The following is an 18,016-nucleotide window of genomic DNA, read 5'->3' as shown; positions in this document are numbered from 1 at the left end:
AAGGTAGTAGTCATGCAATGACTGTTAACGAATCCGTCTTTAAATGCTGTATACTGGATATCACTCTGCCTCAATGGGTTTTTTTAGTATATGGTTATCCTGGTCCCTCACTCTGGCTTATGGAATTAAATCATAGTAGTGTAACTTCTGTATAGGTGGTGTTGTCTGGTGTGGACTGTGAATTTTTTTTTTTTTATCTGGTATATCTGAATTCCCACAGGTAGTTGGGGTATAAAACCCCTGCACCCTGCCATAGGAGATCTTAGGAAGATCTGTGTTAGCCCTGTATAAAGGACAGTCTCTCCTTAATTTGTTCAGCTTCACAACTAAAGATGTAGCTGTAAATGGCATTACAGAGTTGAAGCAGTTTTTCAAAGGGAAAGCAGCTACCTGTGCTAGGGGTTCACAGTGGAAATGAGTACCATTTCAGTACCAGCTAAAACTAGTAACATTAAGTGTTCTGTTACTCTATTATATCGAGGGTACTTCTGTGAAGTATTCGAACCCCACTTTCTTTTTTCATCACAAAGGGAGATGGATCTCTAAATTTCTTATGGTTTTTGAAATTAGTATTTGTTCTGCTTGCATCAGTTGTACACATAATAAGGAAATCTACATGTATGATTATATGTTTCAAGAAAGTAATTTTGTGATAGCAGAATAAATTTACACAGTTTGTTTAAAACTAGTATACGTATTTTTTTCAAATTTGCAGTTGTCTTGGCAATATAAAACAGTCCCCAAATACAGTTTTTTCTATTACATTGTAATATGTCTGATTGTTTTTCAAAATAATGCTAAAAAATCTATCAGAATTTTGCAGAAAAAAATCCATCATTTTCTGCACAGTATGATTTTTCCTGAGCTGAAATACAAGCAGAGTGCTCATTCTGCAAAAGGTAGGAAAAGGAGTCTAAAAATGGTTAAGAAACTTTAGTAGCTAAGGTGATAAATAGTTCATATATGTAAGTATAAGCAAACTATGATTTTTCTGTGTGGAACCTCAGCTTTTGTAAGTTGGGTCTTGTTTCTGGATTTCTGGATTCCTTCCATGTTTGAAATACTTATTTGACATCAAGTTGGGTCTTGTTTCTGGATTTCTGGATTTCTTCCATGTTTGAAATACTTAATTTGGCTTAAGTACTCTCTGAAATGGTACTTCACATAGCATTACCCAATTCAGTCTTTTGAGTTCATACTATACCAAAGAGTAAAAGGTGCAATATGTGGTGATAGTTCAAAGTGACAGTGCTGCTTTGGAGAACAGTCAAACAACTTTTACTTCTGTCAAGAAGTTAAATGTCTGTTTCTTCCTGTTCCCATTCTGCCTCTTCTTCTGATGAGCCTATCCAGGCACAAAAATGTTCAAATATAAACAAAAAAGAGACTTTTTAAAAATTTTTTTTTCCTGTCTTTTTTCTTTCTTTTGAAATGCTTACAAATTAAGAGGTTTTTAGGACACCGGGTAGATCTTCACAATTTGAAAGTTAAGGAGAATTTTTAGTGAAATGACAAACACTTGTTTCTGCTATTTGTTTTGTTTAAAACTATTTTAGTCTGTTTTTTTTTTCTTTTGTCAGTTCATAGAGTCTATATTAGATTTTAAGTATTGTCATAACAGTTTATTATAAAAAAACCAGATGTTTAAGAAATGGAGAGATCCTGTGGGTTTGGGGAAAAATAGAGAAAACATTAGGTTTCTCATGAGCTCAGTTCAATTCCCTACTCTCTTCTAAAGAAGTAACACTCTTGGCTCTGTTCCCAGCATGATCTGATCAAGGAATGAACATAGCTTTTGTCTAATGATCAGTTTCTGGACAGATGAACACGTACTATGCAAAAAGCAGGGAACAGGAAAGTATATTAATCTGCCTAGTCATGTAGAAAATTCTTGTTTTCTAGGAGCATACTCATCAGTAACGGTCCAGTTTCTTCTGCCATCACTCAGACTTACAAAAATTTCCATCAATTTAACTAGAGCCAAGTGTACTGTAGTGTTGGTCGCCTATGAGAAATGTGTGGGTTTCTCCCAACGGAGTGACTTCTGAGCTCCTCCTTTGGTTGGGGGATGTAGGGATTAGCAAGTGGGTGCTTGGTATTCTCCGCAAGCAGTAAACCCGTAGCAGAGATTGACTCCATCTCATTAACACATTCTCCAGCAACACTGAAATGAGTGATTTTGTACCATAAAGATGTAGTAGTTCTATAACCCATCTATAGGTTAAAAAAATAAAGGTGCATCTTCCTTTGAGTTTCCCCAACATCACTCATAACTTTTATTTGAGATATCTTCCACTTGATATTGTGGTCAAATCTGTATAATTAATAAGCCACACTGTGTGATTATTAATTGTCTCTGCCCTTATATTTCATCTATGTAAAGGTAAATGTGATAAATGACACAAAAATAAATATTTTTTAATGAACAGGAAGAACAGTTTTATAGTAGTAGCTATTGTCTAATATTTGGTCAGGTATTAGATATGCTACATCTTAAAACTACACCAACAGTACTAAGTTTTACAGTGTGGAATTTTACTAATTCATCTGTAATTCAGAAGTTTAGTCTTGTAATAATTTAATGAGTTTTTAATTAAAAATTACTATCCTTATAAAAATACTATAGCATATTTTTAGGCTGGTATTTTTTCTGATTGATCAGAAATCTTTATTATTATGGGTTGTGTTAATGTGTATGTATTTTCTTAATCTGATACAGGTATCAAAACGGATGAGTTTATGAATAATAAGAAATCACATGAAGTGCAGGTGATGTCAGAGCTGGTAGACAACATAGCGAATTACTGTGGTATAAAGCAGGTAAGAAAGCATTTCTTACTGTATGTTACCTTGTGCCTTCCAAATTATTCTCCTTATTGTGTTTGAGTACATAATTTTGATATTCTGTCACTGCTGTTCTTATTTTTCCTGTAAATAATTGTACCTAAAGAACAATTAGGGCCAAGAACCTTTATGGCCAAGCTGAAGGACAATTTTGTTTACAAATGTATCATTCCAAAGGAGCTGCCTTTCAATGAGTCATAATCATTTTATGACTCATGAAAAAAATTAAGAAATTATAATCATCCTCGATATGTTGAGCAGCTAAAAATTGTACTGCTTTTTGCTATGCGCGAGTACTGCCATGTTTATCAGTATTATATTGCTGGGAATTTACCGTAAGCATCACTAGGAGAGCAAAACTTCGTTCTTCTTCTGTCAGGCACACAAGAGTGCCACATAAAGACCCAAGTAGAAGATCTTAGAAATTTTGAAACCTCATCTTATTCTGGCACAAGAGATTTAAATTGTTTCCTATTGTTTAATGCTGTTTACCTTTATTTAACATGGGTTGTTTAATTAGGAATTTAGTTATGACCCTTTTAGTTTGAAGAGAGACCAGATTAAGCAGAGATTCATGTAGCAGAGTGTGCGTAAAATACATTTGGTAGAACACGTGTGAGATTCGGACACCCAACACCTTTACCACCCTGTGATTATTCTATGAATTGGCTGTTCCATATATCAGATGGCAAGTTCATCCTTGGATGGTGAAGAATTGCAGGATTCCTTTCTGAAATTTGATTGCAACTTACCCTTACTTTTTAGCATGTAATTATGATTGCACAGTGCACTAGATCACTGTTGCATTAAAATCTCGTAGATGTTCACTTGTGGATCTGTCGACAATACTTGAGTACCGTATTTCACATTCTATTAGACAAAAGTACACCAATACGATTTCCTCGGTTTACATACAAGTAATTTTTCTGTAAGCTTTTTAAATGTTAAACTTTCTGTTAGATTCCACATCTCAGACCTTTGTTGTGGTAATACTAAGTATTACTAAATATCTGGGTGAACTGAGTTGGTTTAATCACTTTAACCTCTATAATGCTAGTAACTGGCTGATGTAGCTTCATCCTCGCTTTAAACTGTAGATGACTAGTGGCTCTGGACACTGCGTTTGATTCCTTTCTACATCTGAGCTGCACTTGCTTTCTGTGCAAGGGCCTGTAAGTGTAAATGGAGACCAATTTCCTCCAGCCTAATACTTGTTCCCACAAAGATTTGTGGAGAACAAACTATATTTGTTTAAAACCAAAGATTAATAAGGTATGTGCCCAGATTTTATGCTGAACATATTCCCTCTGAGCCTTTTTTTTCCCTAAGTAAATACGTCTGAGTATAGTTTCAAATTAACATATTGGTTGTGAGTAAGGGGGAAGAGACAACTGCAGTTGGGCAGGCCAAGTCTGTATTACCATGGTCTCTGGTGCATCTTGTCCCCCATACTGTGCCTGGCCTTTGAAATGGGAGAGTGCTAGTTGGCCTGCTTCATCCCTGCACCAGGGGGGCTGCTCAAAATTAATGGTGTGGCCAGCTGAGTGCTGGGGGTAGAGTACATGGCCGTGCTTTGTTCTGGTTAGTGGTAGAGATGTAACTGCAGCGTCCTGAGTTGCTGCTGCTGCCACCACAGACCGAAGGGCAGGCCCCAAAACTTGGGTTCAGCTCCGAGTTGCTGAAGCTGAACTTTGATTAGAAAGTTATTTGGCTCAGGCAGAGTTTAATTTAGATAATGTAAATGATGCGGTACTCTTGATAGGTTTGGGTCAGGCCTGTGGCATCCTTGAAAACAGAGATCAAAACTCTGAATCCTGACCATCTGTTTTGTGAGGAACAACTGACGAAGGCAAAGTTTTAAGCAGTCTTCTCCTTACAACTGGGATTACCAAGTAAATAGAGAGCTGCAATTCAGGCCAAATATTACTGGATGAGACACAGTCAATTTGTGAGCATCTGCGATCGCTTACAGCGATGGAAGGCGATCTCTCCAGCAACTCTTTCAAGAGCCAGCCGCAGTGACAAGTGTGGGTGCCCTCAACAGCCGTAAAGTGGATGCGCTCTGTAAAGAATAGAAATACAGTAGCAGCAGATTTGTGAAAGTAATTCTATCATTAGCATGTTTTTTGCCTTGCTTAGCTTTTGCTTCAGGCAAGTATTAGTTGTTCAAGTATTGAAGACTTTCACGTACTGAAAAAGCTGTAGGAGAGTGTAGTTTGCTTATAATGCAATACTAAGTGTTCTCTGGAAGGTGGTGTTTCATATAGCATTTTCATTTAGATTTTGAATAGTTCCTGTGAGATTCAGGAATGAAAGGAAAGGAAAACCCATGTTCAGAGAGTAAAAAAGTAGAGCCACCTTAATGACCTAACCTAAGTCCCGATATAGCTGGTAATAAAATCTCAAACCAATCATTATTAAGTATGTGTCAATATGCTGCAATTTCATCCAGTGATTATGCACTTTTATCAGATGGCTTGGAGTATCTTTATACAAAGGATTATTTTCTGTTTATTTTTTGAAAAAATGGTAACATTTAATGAAAAATATTATTGCAGTATGTCACTGAATATGAAATGCTGACTGCTCTATATTAACTTTTTTCCATTTTAGTCATACACTGTAACAAAATTTATTTGTGCAAAGTTACAAATCCCTAATATATGAAAAGAGCTTTCCAGTTACATTAAAAGAAAAAAAAGAAAAGGCTCCTTCTCAGTTATTAAAAAGCAACTCCTTTTGTTTTGGTTACCTTTCAACTTAAAAAAATATAGGAATTGTAAAGTTTTAGGAGAGTTTTTTCCTTATTGATTTTTTTTCTATCCTTCTCGCAAAACAAAATATATGCAACATTTAATTAAAAAATCTAGAGCTATGAAAACACAACACATGTTTTACAACAGCACGTGTCCTCAGGGTGTTTCTTTCAGATATTACAGATCACTGACAGCTTGAAAAATGCCCTCCATTTCACCTCCATACCCATGATGTATAATGGGTGGTAGAGGATATTGCTCTCCTGTGGTATTTTATAATGTAGTATAATAAATAGTAAAATGAGAATAAAAGCAAAAATTTTATTACTACTGTAATCACTTCTAGGTTAATGATTTGAATTAAAACATTAAAGCAAACTAACTAAAGGGGTTTTTTTCAGTTGTTTTCTGCCCCTTTTAAGCATTGTTCCTATTGTACAAGTGGAACTTCATTTTATAAGGAAGTTCTTGATTAAACTATGAAAAGAAGTCAGTGATGATTCTTTGTTTAAATGCACATTTTTTTTCTTTAATGTATTTGTGAAAGTTTTCCTTGGAAATTGCAGCATGTGCAGCAAAAGTTGCGATGTGTAATGTAAGTATGATATAATTCTGCATTCAGCATCCATTAAATTTGTGATTTGGTGCTGGGAAATGTTGGAATGCTTCTGGAAACAAAGTTCTTGATTATGCTGTGCCAGAAACTGTGTTTAAACATAGTACCCAACTCACTATGGACAAGACCTTTGGAGTCCATTATATCATGGAAATTTCATTTTGAAAGTTCATGCTTGGCAGATACGCTATGGATTGCTGATTACCTTTCCTTATGTAATCAAGGGAAGGTAAAGCAGGGATTAATTTAATGCCGTCTATTTGTTTAGCACAAGATCATTGCCTTCGTATTTCTAGTCAAATTTTCCTTTCGTTTTAAAACTATTCTCCCAGTGCTAATTTAACAATATATTACTGTTTTCTTTTTACTTGGAAACAACTGAAAAAACCTTACCCAAACAGCAGTTTTTCTTACAGCCACTAGAGGTCACACGTAGGAGTTGAGAATAATTCACTAGCTGACTCTTGTGTCCAAATGCTGCCTTTCACAGAAATAATTAAAAACGTTGTAGAAGTGGAGGTGTGCATGTTCTGCGTAATAGTAGTATCTGTTACATAAAATAGTGGGTAAAATTATTCCTTGAAGACTTTCCTTTCCTTCACTTTTAAATAATCTAGGAGAATACTGGTGATAAATGTGATAAATAAATGTCATTTTCAAAAAGTATGTTTAGATTATATCAATTCTATTTCACTAAATCCACTCCTGTACTGATTTCATTCAAGAAATTTGAGGATTGTAGCATGCCTAGATGGCAAATACACAGCAATATCACATGATGAGTGCAGATGAGAAAGCCACGTGCAGCCTGGGTAAACGATTTTTACCTAATAGTGTGTATTCTCCACTGTTTTACGTAGTCTTTAGTGACATTGCTTCAAATTTTTCTTTCTAATTCCACGGCTGTACAAATCTTTAACTTTCTTAGAATAAGGAATAAATCTTTCTTTTTCATTTCAGTAAGAGTATTGCTGTACTGAGTATTCTTACCTGGTAAAAAACTATGCAGTTGAGTTTAAGATGGATCCATGTAGTGTATGCTGCTATTTGGACTTAAAAATATCAATGTAAGCTTTCTTAAGAACGCGTGACAGACCAAGAACAAGACCTAGATGTTCTTGAATCAAACACTTTCAGGAATATGTAGAAAGAAGTTATTATATCTAGTCAATATAGTTTTTGGTAGATACCTGAACAGAACCAAACATTATCATTTTCTTTCCTTAGAGAAATGTCACTCTGCCTATTCTTGTAAAATATTTTGTTATATATTTTTTACAAATTAAAACACACATGATATAAAACAGTAGTTATGTACTTAAAGGTCTCAGGTTACCCTTGTTTCTGCTACTACTCTGTATAGTGTTTTCCTTCCTGTGTTATATCAGTCACTGAACTAGCACATGCTATCAACTATGAGACAAACTAAACTTGTCAGCTAGTTATCCCTTCTATTTACTCCTTCTTCCAGAACAGGCAGTGGAAAGCACATGTGCCATACAAGCCCCTTAGTTTTATTACAAAAGCATCCTCATGTTAATCAAAGCTGTATGGATCATTTTCACAGAATGGGAAAGCGGTATAAATAAGTGTTCTGACATAGAGGGGGATATCAATATCACCTGTCTTTAGGTCACATCTGAAGTGATTAAGTTAGGCACCGAATCTGAAGATGCTTATTTCTGTACACCTAGTGGTAGTAGGCTCCTCAGTATGGTAGTTAGGTGCCTAAAGCTAAATACTGTGAACACTTTCTTTGCTAACTTTATATTCTGACCCAGTTTAGCAAGGGCAGGTGGTGGTGGTTTATGGTTATTTTCTTTAGCAGAAAGAAGTTCTGTGTCAAAAAATATACTGAAAGTCTTTCCCAGAAGAGTCAGGACATGTGCACTGCATAAGCATTTGCAGCGTCTGTTTTCTGGAGCAAATAATTTAAGACTTAGTCTGTGTTTTAAAGTCAGAAGGTGGACCAAAAAAGCAAAAGAACTAAGTGTATTAGGAGGGATGATACTGATAAGGTAGGTATTAAATCCATGCTTAAATTTTTAGGGAATTATTTTGCTTTTGATTGAAGTGTATCTTGTTGCTCATTAATATAGCAAATTTTATTTTCTTTTTTCCCCATTATCTAGGTAATTGATATAGGTTCTGGAAAAGGCTACTTGAGTTCATTTTTGTCCATGCAATATAATTTAAAAGTTTATGGAATTGACTCCTCAAACACCAACACTAATGGTGCTCATGAAAGGAACAGAAAATTGAAGAAACACTGGAGAGCGTATCAGAGTCGAGGAAGAGCAAACCTCAAAAGCCAGAGGTTGGAAAAGGCAAATGGCAGGCCAGTGGAAAATGAAGTTAAATGTAAAGCAATCATTGAAAAGCCCTTAAATAATGACAGCAGTCTTCAAAGTCAGGACCAAGGGACTATCCAAGATTTAGTTTCTTCTTGTGGTTTCACAGAAATAGCTACATCTGAAACCAGCAAACAAACTGAAGTTGATTTGGTGGCGCGGACACAGTCTGATGAAAGCAAACTTTCTGAAGAGGTTCTTGCTATTTTAAATGTTCTGCCTGCTGATGCTGTAGAAGTTTTTTCTTCATCTCAGTCTAACTGTGGGGAACTCTGTGAAGAGGAAAAGGCACAAAGAAAAATGGCATCTCTCAAGGCTAAAGCAAGCAAGTCAAGTGAATCAAACCTGTATTTTCCATTGACCTCTTGCATCACTGCAGAAACAGAACTCAGTGACATCATAACGGATCTGGAGGTTATTTTACTAATATTTGAAGTAGATTGTCTATTGTCTTTATATTGCCCTTTTCGTATGTACATACTGTTTGCTGGATGTACATAGAATGCTGTCAGTGGTGTAAATGAATATTCTGGCCCACTAATGTTTTTCAGCCAGTTAGCAGAAGTATGTCTAGCGGATTGTTTTTCTATTTTAATATATGTGTTGGGATTATTTTGAATGCGTAAAGCAGCCTTTTAGAATTTATGGGGTAGATAATAATCAGTTGTCAAAGTTAACAGCATGCATATTAGCACATTCAGGTATTTTACAATTGTGGTTATAGATAACATCTAATTATTATGAGAATAGTTATATTTACCAGGTAGATGGATATATTAAGCACTGGAACTTAAATTTTCTTGAAATTTCTTACTTTTTAAGTTTTATATTTTTGTAATTTCAATTGAACTTTGAAGGCATTGGAGAATTTATTTACTATGTATACTACTCAGCATAAAGAGTTTGTAAAGAGCCCTATTTGCAAATAATGTTTTTATATTTTGACTTTTCAGAGTTACTTTAAGTTCATCTAGTAATTTACTAGCTGGCAGGGATTGTGTCTACACAAACAAGCCCAAGCTCAGCTGCCCAAAGACAGTAACACAAGTCTAGAAGCTGTATGGCTGCTTAGTATGTTAGCTGTATGCCTGAGCTAACGTACATTGATTGGGTACATACATTCAGTCTTTTATGGAAAGATAAAAACTTGTCTGTGTTCAGTAGTAACTGAACTATTATATTCAGGGGTGTAATTCATCTCTGATTCAAGACCATAGGCTTGTGCTGATGGCCTTATAACTTGAGCTAATAAATCCTACTGAGTATCTGAGAACATGTGGAGCAAGCTCATGTCTGTCTGCAAAAGACATCCTGAGCAGCAGGGTTTGTTGATGAAGCATATGCCTTTACACTTGCACAGTTGGATTTTGTATCCTCTTAGTATGTAATTTGTACGATGTAAAAGGTAAAAGAAATCCTACATCACTGCCTTTCTTTATAAATAAAAAAAATCACTGTCAGAAAAGGTAAAAGCTTCATTGTGTTAAAAAATAGTAATAACCAAACTGCACATTATGTGTGATGAATGTGTGTAATTAAAAAACTTCAAAATGTGCAATCATTTACATGTTTTAAAAGTGTTTTGAGAATTTTTAGAAATAAAATATTTTTTAGAAATAGTTTTACAAATATTTACAATTTTTTATTGTAACCATAAATTAATTTTTTCCCTCTAACTTTCCTAAGCTGGGAACAAATGGGAGTGGATAAAATTAGTATTTACTGATTTATATGCTAAGTTCTGAAATTAATCTGCTGATGAAATATGGTCCAGGACTAGGAGATACCAAATTTTCCTATACTTAAGTGAACAATCCGGAAAGTACTTTCAGTTATACCCAGGCAACCTCACTGAAGTCAGTGGTGGTCCAAAAGTGTACCTGACACAGACAGACTGCCCTCAGATTGTTCAGAAGTTTTGAGCGTTGTAAGGTGTTTCCTCTGTCTTGCAAGTGGTAGCCATCTTCCACTAGCTTTCTCCTGAAAGAATCTCTCTAACTTTTCCTGTCTTGGGGTTTAAATGTTCCCCTTCCAAGTGCACATCTTCCTTTAGCTTCCAAACTTGTTCCACTATTTCTGTAATTTCATGTGGAAAAAAGCTTTGTGGAATGGTGAGCCGAAGCTGACTGATAGGAAAAAAGTCTAAAAACTAAGCTGGACTGAAACTGAACTCTTGTCACCTAAAAATTTTGGATCCTAAGACAACGAGAGGGCAAGCACAGAGAAGCAGCACAAAGTGGAAGGTGAGAAGGGGGACAGGGAGAATTAAAAAAACAGAGGAAAGGGGAGGTTTTAGTGTTTCGCATGTACATATGTAATACAGATGGGTGAGAAAATCAGATATAGAGCAGCAAAAGGTGTGCATATAAAGTTAGAATGATTATAGAAAGGTATCCCAGTTGAATGTCTCCAGGCTAATTTCTTGTTGATAACCTTGTTAATAAGGCTGAAATTCAAAGCAACACCATGTTTACAGTGTAGATTCCAACTAATAATGCCGGAAGGGAAATATCTTGTTACGAATGGTGAGAAGAGGGACAATTTGGATGGAGAAATAGAGGGAAAAGGGAAATTGAGGAAAAAGGAAAGCAGGAAATAGAATGGACAGAAGAACACAGCATCTGAAGCTGAAGTTCTTACTTTGTGCTATGGAAGAAAGTACCCATTTGTTGTTGAATAGTAATAGGCACACTGCAAAACTGTGGCAGTACTACAGTTTTGGAAATAACAAAGCCTGCTCTGTACTGTTACATCTGTATTTAGAAAGTGGTTTTGATTTCAGCAGCTTAAAGTAGCAGAAATGCCATAGATAGGTCCAGCCAGATTTACAGCAGTAAATCTGAAGTAAGAAAAGGAAGTAGCAGTGGTAATAATAACAATAACAGGAAAGCTAGGAAAGACAAGAGAAAATGGCCCGCGTCCAGTCACCACGTAGATGTTCCCTTCCATGCAGGTAAACCAGCTGCTCTTTATAGTCTTGAACTTCTGCTTCCTCACAGTCGGTGAAGGTAGAGTGCAGAGGTGTGTAGTTCCTTACCTGAACAAAGCAATGAGCAGTCTGTCTCCCCACAGAGGCAATGCACCATGTTTTCTTGGCACTAAAGAGCTTTTATTATGCATTGAAAAATTCTAGAACAGAACAGCAGGAGTCCTCATGGAGTTGTGTATTTAAATCTTACAGCTCGATAACCATTTGCAGCATGTTTGGGTTTTGGAGTTTGTTGTCATTCGTGCTCTTTCAGTTGAAGAGGGAGATATTTTATTGTTGCTTTTTTTTTTCTTTTTCTTCTTAGGACTGTATGATGGTGGGTCTACATACATGTGGCGATCTTGCTGCAAATACACTACGAATTTTTACTGCCAAGCCTGAAATCAAAGCAGTTTGCAGTGTAGGCTGCTGCTACCATCTGTTGTCAGAACAGTTTGAAAACCAAGAAGGTAATTCTTCTGAGCTTAACTTGTGGCTGCCAGTTTGCATATTGAGTGTATTATACCTTTTAATTAATAACCTCCTTGTGTTTGTTCCTTTCCAGTGGCTTATTTAGTACTGGTTTTAATTACATTATGTGGGTCATTCACTCCCGGATGCCCTGTAGCTTTTCTGTTATGCCAATATTCCTAATATGCTTACTGAAATTAGGGACATTAATGCAGAATGTTTTTATGTGGTTATGAATACAGCTGGTTTTATTCCATTACTTCACTTGTAAAATGTGGAGGCTTTTTTAGTCCAATATGTTTTCATCCCTTTGAAATATTTTGTACCAGATTTTGCCCTTGGCTGTCTGCATGCAACATCCATTTATGTTGAGTTGTACATATACAACTATGAGCAGAATTAAGTCCTTGTAATGTAAGTTATTACTCCAAAAAACACTCATCTGGGGCGTTGCCAGTTTAGAACATTATGGAACAGTACATATATAGCTGTTTTTCCTGGGGAGACAACCAGAAGATTATTTGGGGATTCACACTACAGGCAAATTTTCTTTCAAATGTGGGTTTTTTTTCATTTTTGTTAGAAAGTTGGTATCTTTACTTGAAAGGTAAATTCTGGATAATGAAAAACATTAAGTAGCTGGCTTTCCTGAGACAAGTGGTACATAGCTGAGCTGTCTAAATGACCATCTGCTGAAGTCCTAGAACCTGATCATCATATCCGTCAAATCTGAGAGAGGGGTGGATTGGCGAAGTTTATTTCAGCTCTTTCAGGGAACTTCACAGACAGAAAGGCAGGTGGAACCCAGCTGCAGCTCTTTAACAGTTGGCTGCTCAGGCAGCTAAGGCACGGCTCCAGACTGACCATGACACATGCTAGCTCTTGCTTGCTTTAATGATCTTTTCATGTTTTTATCTTGCTCTGCAACAATTTTAAGAGTTTTTGCAGTGTATTAATTTCAGTTATTTCACAATACTTCAGATCACCTCAAAAACAAAGAAAAAGAAAATACAATCAAAAGTTCTAAGTTATGGAAATGCGGTTATTAGTAAAAAACATACAATTCCTTTTACATCAGAGTTCTAAAAAATTACGAACTTTTGAGGCACTTGTCATTAAGTTTGTGTGTCTAAAACATTTGGTTGTTTCTTATTATTGCAAAGAGGACATGACTTCCTGTTCCAGCTGTAGGATTACTTTTTCCAGACCAGTGCATAAGGCTTTACTAAATTATTGTTACTCAGGCACCACCAAAGGATCAGACGTGATAACCTATTTTAAGTTCAAACAAACAGATGTACATGCACAGTGGTAAGAGATACTGCAGTTTCACAGCAGTATGGAAATGAAGCCAAATTGCATGTTGGGATTTCTAGCTGTTTGATTTTTCTCAGCTTGAAGCATAAAAATTATTCTCAAAGAAGAACCTTTGGGCAGAATAAAAGGAAATTACAGTATTCTTTTTCTGGGAAAGAACGCATAAGTAGTTCCAGTGATGCTCAAAAAATTTGATTTTTTTTTTTTTAGTATTACTATGAGGGTACATATTCTAAAATCTATAATGCTGTTGTATTCCCCTGGAAAAGTCTTCTGCTATATGGCTTGTTCTTAAATGCACAGTGGAGGTATAAGAGCGCAAGGACCAACAATATCTAAAAGTTAAAATTTCTTAAAAGGGAAAATGGGAAAGAGTTAGGACTACAGCTTATGTGTATACTTCCTATGCATGGATTTCAAACTGACAAAGCATTGTAGAGGATGCTAGAGGGCTCTGTAACTAATTGGATGGTATGTATCCAAGAATTCACTTGTACAAGAAGTTAAACTGATTCCTCTTGCAGCTGAGGCAAGTGAATATTGCTTCCAAAATGGTCCAAATCATAGAATCGTGATGAAATAATTTAACTTGGAAGTGGCTTCTGGAGGTCATCTGGTCCAGATCACGGTGCAAGGCAGGGCCAGCTTAGATCAGGTTGTTCAGGGCCTTGTCCAGCCGTGTTTTGAATATCTCCAAGGGCAGTGATTCAGCAGCCTATTCCAATGTTTGCACTCAGCGTGAAGTTTTTTTCTCATATCTGTTCAGAATTTGCAGCTTTTGTGCATTATCTATTGTCTTTTCATTGTGCACTTCCAAGAATAGTCTGGCTTAATCTTTTCTGTTCCCTTTCCTTTAGGTAGTTGAAGACAGCAGTTAGATCCCTCCTTGACCTTCTCTGCAGCCCTGTAGTCCTCTTGCCACCACTGAACTCATTCCAGTAAGTCAGTGTGGTGGGCTGGAGAGCCCAAAGAAGCACTCTAGATAATCTCATGCTTACAAGTGCTAAAAAGGGGGAATAATCACGTCCCTTAACCTGCAGGCTTCCCTGTTAAGCTTCACAGCCCTATCAATTTTCTACCCACCTTAGAGTCCACCTGTTTGAGTCATATCTTTCCAATTTGTCTGTAAAGGTACTAAGGAAACCTTGCTGAAAGCCTCGCTAAAGTCAAGGTAAACTGACTGTGCTCTCCCCTAGTTCATGGAGCATGAGTTCATGGAGTTCACTGCATCAAAGAAGGCAATAAAGTTTGTCAGTCCCTGGTAAATTCCTGCCAGCTATTCTCAATCTCCTTCTTGTTCTTCATGGGCCTGGGCATGGTTTCCAGGAAAATTTACTCCATAAGCTTATTGAGAACTGAGGTTAGACTGAAGATGGGTGTGACGTTTGCCTTTTTCCTGTCGTCAGGAACTTCCCTTGATGGAGGTGACCTTTCAAAGATGATAAGAGTGCGGCCTTCGGGTGACACCAGCCAGTTGCCTCAGTTTCCTGAAATGCATCCCACCTGGTCACGTGCACTCGTGACTTGTGTATTTCCAGTTTGCTGTGTGGTCCCTGAGCCAATATAATCTCTACCGTAGGTAGTCCTTCACTTGCCCAGGCTCTGATACAGAGCTCAGGGAAGCTACTGCCTAATCTAGGGATCAGCCAGAGATTGCAGAGACCTGTGGAGGCCTTATGGGGAGAGAGTAGTTTGAGTATTAGGATGCAGACTTAGAGCTAGATCTCTGCGGTGATGGATAGAAGATCGTCCTAAGAAGCAGAGAGAATTGGGCAGAGTTTTCTGCCACACAGGAAAGCACTTACTTGTTTGAAATCAGTCCGGTAAGCAAGGGCTTGCCTGTGAGGACACACTCTGTTATAATGCATTCTATACTTATTTTAACTTGACTAAGTAGCTTTGAGGCTTCAAAGTTTTTACAAATGTGTTTTAAAAATGTCATTGCTCTATTTTATATTTATATTATTTTTTTGTCCAGTTTAAAAGCTTTTTTATTTTCTTGAGGTGCACACCCTTAAGGACAAGGTTAAGGCAAGTGCACGTCAAAGCTCTTTCCCCCAGAGTAGCACATTCTCCATCTTCGCTGCTTCTTTAATGTAAATGCAGATGGTTGTTCTCATAAGCCTAGTTGAAGCAGATGTGCCAGCTCACAGAAAAGCTGCTGTGGACTGATGGTTGCCATCACTTGAGATGGCTGGGCTGTATGTTTTTTGGCAGTTAAGTTTTATTTAATACCAAGATCAATCTTGTTTGAGGCCAGTGAAAAATTGCTTTTCCACTTCTTATTAACTGGAATTAACTGATACTCATGGGAAGAAATTTTACCTGTTTTGATGCCTAATGTAGTGTTTATAAGTCTGAGGTGGTGAGTTGACAAAATATCAACAAAATGTTACTATGCTATTTTTGGTGGGCTATTGAATCACCTTGGTTATTGCAAGTTTGGTTTGTTTGTCTCTAAGGAGCTGACTACAGGGAATAATGCCTTACATTCTTCATGTATTCTAAAAACGGTAAAGATATTGCAAGATTGCCTGATTCAGTTTGCCATTGGACCCACTGGGAATACTTTGGGAGCATTTCTGATGAAATTAGGTGCCAGTAGTCACAGTCTTGAATATTGCAATCAGTATACAGTGTCCTTCTATGTGTCTATAAATAAGCTAAATTTGTCTGGAAATTTTTGTCATGGGACCACATTTCCAATTATGCTGGGAATAATTTTGAACTCTTAAGATCATGAAAGCCTTTGTTTTGATTTATTAGTAACTACAACAACCAAGAGGTGCTGTGTAATGTCAAATTTCAATTCAATTAAAAAAAGCTGAAGCCAGTGACTTTTAACACCTGTCTTTAAATTTCACTGCTGTTATAAGCAGTACCAAATACTAAATTTCAGTTAATAAGGAATATTATGACAGCTCTTGGAAAATTCTAAGTGGTTTTACTTTGGCTTTCTCTAAGGAGAATTGGCTGTTTATACAGAGATTCTTCTATGGATAAAATGCACTTAGCCATTAGTATAATTGATTCCTTTGGGGTTTTTCTTCGCTGTTACTGCATCGGGTAGTCAATTACATCAGAGTAGTAAGGATTTTACTATTTATTAGAGACTTTTTACATAAACCTATTTACATAGCAAACCATTATGGCAGTTTTTCTGGAAAAAAAATCAGTTTGCTAATGATTTTTAGGTTAAAAACAAACTCTGTGCCTCTGTTCAGGAGCTATTCTTAGGATTTGGGGGAGCTGTTTTATCTTACATTCAGCTAATGCATTTCTGGAGCAATGCACCAGGTGGACTATGATTATCCCTTAACAGACAGTAACTGCAAATTTAAGATATTTTCAAAAAGACTTGACTTTCCTTAAAAGGATGTGTTTATGCATTCTAATTCTTTTCCTTTCCTCCTCTGTACCACCAAACACATCAGTACCAGTCTAGAAACCAGTGAAATTCTTCAAAATGATATCCTCTGTTTTCAGAAAAAAACACATGAATATTACTATTGCTAAGGAGCTACTTATAAATAAGTATTTCATGATTTGAAATAAGACATAGGTGTAGTTCTATAGGTAGTTTCAATGATAGCTGTCTGATAGAAACCCTTTTTGAGGTTAGCTTGAGTACTGCAAATCGTGAACTCCAGCTTTTGTAAGGATTTCCAGTGTCAGGTCACTCCTGTAGGACGAAGAAGATACATGCTGGGCAGAGGAGTTCTAGAGCCAGCCTGGGAGCTGTGGAGAGCAGCTTCTCGTTAAGGCACTCTGGAAGAAGTCAGCAAACCTTTTGCAGAAGAGTAAGAGCCTTGGACTCTCAAGTTATGTAAATGCAAACTTTGACTGCATTTGTTAAGCTCTAACTTTTAAAAGCTAGTGAACATAATTAAAGGAACTGAAAAGGATGCGAAGGGTAGTCAAAGTTTACATACAGAATTTTATCAGATCTGTGAAAACCGAAAAGGCCTTGAATAAGGTGGATTCAGCGGACAAAAGCTTCAAAACTGAATTTTCTAAAGGGTTCCTTACACAAACAATGGCTTCATATCACTCTGTTCCATTGAAATATGGAAAGATTAGTTACTGGTTTAGAAGTATTAGAGTACAGATGATTTATGTGTGGCCTAGGTATATTTTCAAAGATATTCCACAGCCAATGTCTTAAAATAGCTATCACTGATACCATGGCAACACAGGAAAACACATCCAAGCAAAAGATCAAAAAGCTTGATTTCCTTTCCAAGGCATCTTTAGATATTGCTGCACAGGGCACATTTCCATGAATTTGTGACAGAGCTAACTAGTCACTAAAACCCAGATGTTTCCTATCAAAATTGATCCTGAAAAAATGTGAAACTTGAAAAAATATTAGCTAGGTAAGTATTACAGATGTTAAATGCCAGCATTACCTATTTCAGTTATTAATGTATTTTTCATGAATAAATGTAGCAAAAATATATTAAAACCTGAAACTATCTTACATTCATAATTGTGTGTGTTACACAGTAAGAGATTACAATTGAGAAAGCCAGGGTTTCTATAATGCGCAGTAACTAAAGCATACCCTAGGTTTGGGTTTTGAAAATTATTTCGATGACAACTGATTCTATTTCCTGAAGTGGAAGAATATTTTTCTTCCCCCTCTGCTCCCCACTCCCCCCAGAAAAATCCTGTTTAGTGATGGGATTTTTAG

The 18,016-nt window shown here is 36.5% G+C and overlaps 1 protein-coding gene across 9 annotated transcripts in view; it reads left to right on the top strand.

Annotated features, from left to right (window-relative positions):
* METTL25 (methyltransferase like 25) overlaps positions 1 to 18,016 on the top strand; it is a 64,198-nt gene that overhangs the window by 10,421 nt on the left and 35,761 nt on the right. For all 9 annotated transcript variants that reach the window (XR_003921670.1, XM_041120435.1, XM_030002900.2 and 6 more), the window contains exons 3-5: positions 2,720 to 2,820; positions 8,349 to 8,981; positions 11,861 to 12,005. Coding sequence is in view for 8 of the 9 variants with exons in the window: in XM_041120435.1 (XP_040976369.1) it covers positions 2,720 to 2,820; positions 8,349 to 8,981; positions 11,861 to 12,005 (879 nt within the window). In the remaining variant the exon portion in view is untranslated. The remainder of the gene's footprint in view (positions 1 to 2,719; positions 2,821 to 8,348; positions 8,982 to 11,860; positions 12,006 to 18,016) is intronic.

Source organism: Aquila chrysaetos, chromosome 26 (assembly GCF_900496995.4).
Source record: "Aquila chrysaetos chrysaetos chromosome 26, bAquChr1.4, whole genome shotgun sequence".
Taxonomy (NCBI): Eukaryota; Metazoa; Chordata; class Aves; order Accipitriformes; family Accipitridae; genus Aquila; species Aquila chrysaetos.
Note: the sequence above shows the minus strand (reverse complement) of the source record. Positions and strands in the feature narration are given on the sequence as shown.